This window comes from Crocodylus porosus, unplaced genomic scaffold (assembly GCF_001723895.1).
Source record: "Crocodylus porosus isolate Cpor-Errol unplaced genomic scaffold, CroPor_comp1, whole genome shotgun sequence".
Classification (NCBI taxonomy): Eukaryota; Metazoa; Chordata; order Crocodylia; family Crocodylidae; genus Crocodylus; species Crocodylus porosus.
In genome coordinates this window covers 110,710,817-110,714,257 of record NW_017728947.1, presented here as the reverse complement: position 1 = coordinate 110,714,257, position 3,441 = coordinate 110,710,817, and the positions used below count along the sequence as shown (strand labels likewise).

General features: G+C 41.1%; 1 protein-coding gene across 1 annotated transcript in view; it reads right to left on the bottom strand.

Annotated features, from left to right (window-relative positions):
• Positions 1 to 3,441, bottom strand: part of SLC38A6 (solute carrier family 38 member 6) — a 52,551-nt gene that overhangs the window by 3,828 nt on the left and 45,282 nt on the right. The window contains exon 13 of the mRNA XM_019550929.1: positions 898 to 1,022. Within this exon, the coding sequence (XP_019406474.1) occupies positions 898 to 1,022 (125 nt within the window). The remainder of the gene's footprint in view (positions 1 to 897; positions 1,023 to 3,441) is intronic.

The window sequence follows — 3,441 nt, the reverse complement described above, 5'->3', positions numbered from 1 at the left end:
CCAACCAGCTATAAAGTTAGATCTTGAAAACGTGTACTAACTTCATAGCTAGTTACTATTGAGCTTTAATTTGCACATGTAGCAGGGTCTCCTGTGTGGCTGGGAGCCCCATGAGTTGACAGCGTACCCCCTACCGGCCGCAGGGGTGCACCATGCCCAGCATAAAACCCCTGAGCCCTAGGGATTGTGGCAGCTGTGATGCCCAGAGCTCAGGGGTGTTTGAAAGCCCCAGATCCTGCGAATCATGGCTACTGCAATCCCTAGGGCTCTGGGGTGTGGGGTCCCCTGCACTGGTAATAAGGCACAATGGGATTTAATCCACAATTGTGCCTGCTGCCACGCATGTGTGACACGGCAGTAAGCCCAATTGTGTGAGCTGCACATTAGATCCCACAGTGCCTTTACCTGCACATGTAGAAGGAGCCTGAATGAGTTCTCATTGCGAAGTGTCCCAAACATCTTAGTCATGTGATAAGCATTACCTTAAGCAAGCATATGACATGAAAACAAAAACTACCTTAAAAATGCTCAGTAAGTCATTAGAGACAGTATTTATTTATTTTACTGACTTGATTTTTCCTCTCCACACATGTGAAAACAAAAATTTAAGGGGGGAAAAGAATAACTCCAAACAAAACAAATTTCTGATGGCCCATATTATTTAAACTAGAAACACTGTGGGGTCATTTAAACCTAATGGCAGTCTGAAAAAGCACAAATTAGCTTAGTGGCTAGCTGTTTTGGAGCTTTCATGGAACATATGCAAGTCTGGGGACCTCTGATCACAAATTTGACAAATAAGTCAGATATACAAAACTAGATATGACTCAAATATCACAGTCTGCAAAGAATTAGTTACCCTCTGATGCCAACTTCAAAACCGGCAGGAGTACTCACAGGGAAATGGATTAGAGGGACTGTCAAAAGCACAGCAAACAGGAGGCCTAGCTTAACCGTCACGATGACAATATCATGTGGCAGGTACTTGCTGTAACACTGTAGTAATTCTGAGTCTACTTTGTCTGAAAAACCAAAAAAAAAAAAAGGATTACTTCACAAAGCACTGAGTATTCAGAAACAGAGTAACAGTATTGTAGCTACGTATCGATTCTCATAAAGCTTAGATTGGGATCAACTAATAGACTGCTCTATGCCCACTGCAGCATGGAGGTAATGTGCATAACATTTCTTCCTGGCATCACCAAAGCCAACTACAAAACATCTGTTTGAAAACAGGCAGAACCTTAAGATGGCTCCACCCCTGGATATGTGAAAATCAAAATATATACAGTGAAAAGATAAGCATTGAGATGAGATGACTGAAGAACAGGAATGTCCAAAATTCACAGATGTACATATATGAAGTCACACACATTTGAATATTACACATAGCCTCCCCGATGCATTACGTTTGGGACCTGATGAACTGGTTAATTGTGCCTTAAATAGTAACCTGGCCACATGCAGAACTCCATCTAAGGCATGATAATGCAGTAAAGGAATCATGTTATTTCACAGAAAAAAGGGGACGAATATTGTGGCTTGTTTGTGTCACACCTTTAATGAAAGATGTGGCTGGGACCTGTCAAAACCCTGTATGCCCCCCAGCTGGGCAGCACAACATGGTTTTAATAGCTCCTTGTGCACCAGCTGTATAAACCCTCATGAGCCCAGGCTCCCCCTGTACTAGCAAATGAGGATTAGATCCACATCATGCCTTAATTCCCAAACCATGTGTCCTGTCATTCACATGCAGCACGGCAGGACATGCAACTGTTGGGATGGGGGGGATTAGATCCCACAACATCTTAAAGTGAGCGTCTATCAGGGCCATTATACATGAGCTGTGGTATCAGTACTGACAATCAGACATGAGAGTAATTGCCACTCTAACCTCGTGTTTACAGGAACGACAGTGGAAAAAAAGATGTCTATATTGTGACCCCACAGATCTCATCCACAATTCCAAAATCGTATCTGCCCAGAAAGTTGGTAAGGATGTTTTAGCACGACAGCTGGTTCGTGCAAGAAGCCCTTTCAAAATGGAGTAATAACCTTGATCACTGATTGTACCCAATATGAAGTTATGTCTTTTGATGATATATTGTCCCCACTGTAACTAAAGACCATCTCTGAAAGTCTCAGCTGCTGTAAAACATAAAGGGATTATTTTAGAGGGAATAACCATAACAGCAGTATTTTGCTGAGCATGAAAGGATGAACAAAATATTGGAGGTGAATTTTGGAAGTACCCTGAAGGGGGGTAAGAAAGAACTGAAATGGTGGGGGGGGAAGAACTGGAATATAGCAATAGGTTCATAAGCTTTGTATCTGATAGTTAATAGTTCAATTACAGCAAGCCTTGTTAAAAAAAAGGTAGACTGCATTTGGTGAGAGCTTGGACTACTAAAAAGAGCAGCCATTTGGCAAAAGTCTTTAAGTGTCTTACTGGCTCAGAGTGAAGAAAAGAAACGATGAGGAAGTAACAGATTATCCCGTTAGGCAGTAAATTCAATTCCCCCAATGGGAATAGCTGGATTTGATTGGCCATAACCAAGGCCTTTTGATATAGCCTTCAAATAAGAAATCCAAGAAGTGGCTAGTGGGGCTTGAAAACTTTGTTAACCAAACACAATAGGAAAAGAACCAGACCCAATAAGATTCTGAATATTTTTTTCTGTATTATTTTATAATCTTTTTTCCATATTATTTCTAAAGAATGCATGAATATTTAGCCTGCTCAGCTCCAAACTACTTGCTGCAGCTTGGTATGACATATTTGGGAGACCCTGCTATAGCACTAGGCTAGATGCTGAGAAGTACTGATGCTCATTAACATTTCTAGTTTGAAGAATAAAGACCTCAGGGGTAGTGAGAGATCAGAACCATCTTTGTTCAGTTTGGACGCAGAAAGAGGATGGCATTCGTACAGCCAAGGGCATCACACCGTATGGATCTTTGAACTGGATTTTTGTGTCTGGGATGCACAACAGGAAACCTTTTTGGTTACATCAGATGACAAATTCTGCCAGAAACAAACTCTTGTTTCTTAGCCAACTGACCTTGCACCTTCAACTTTTCATCAATAAAACTGTAAGTAATACAGACGAGAGAGGAAAAATCAGAATTTCCATGATTAGCTGCAAAGCCACTAATTTAAAAAAGGAAATCCCACTAACTCCTACTTACTTGTGCATACTGCTATGGTCCAGTATGTACATTCGGTTGCCATTGTTAGACAAATTACACGGGAGAAGAATGACACTACTGGTCACACTGCAACACAAGTCATGACAGTCAGTAGGCTTAAAAAAAAAAAAAAATTTTTGACTTTTAAGATTGTGATTTTGGTTTACATACCAATGAGAACATATAAAGGAGAAAAAATGCTGGAGGCTACAAGTGGGAGAGGAACAATGGAAAACGCGCTGGTCATACCCT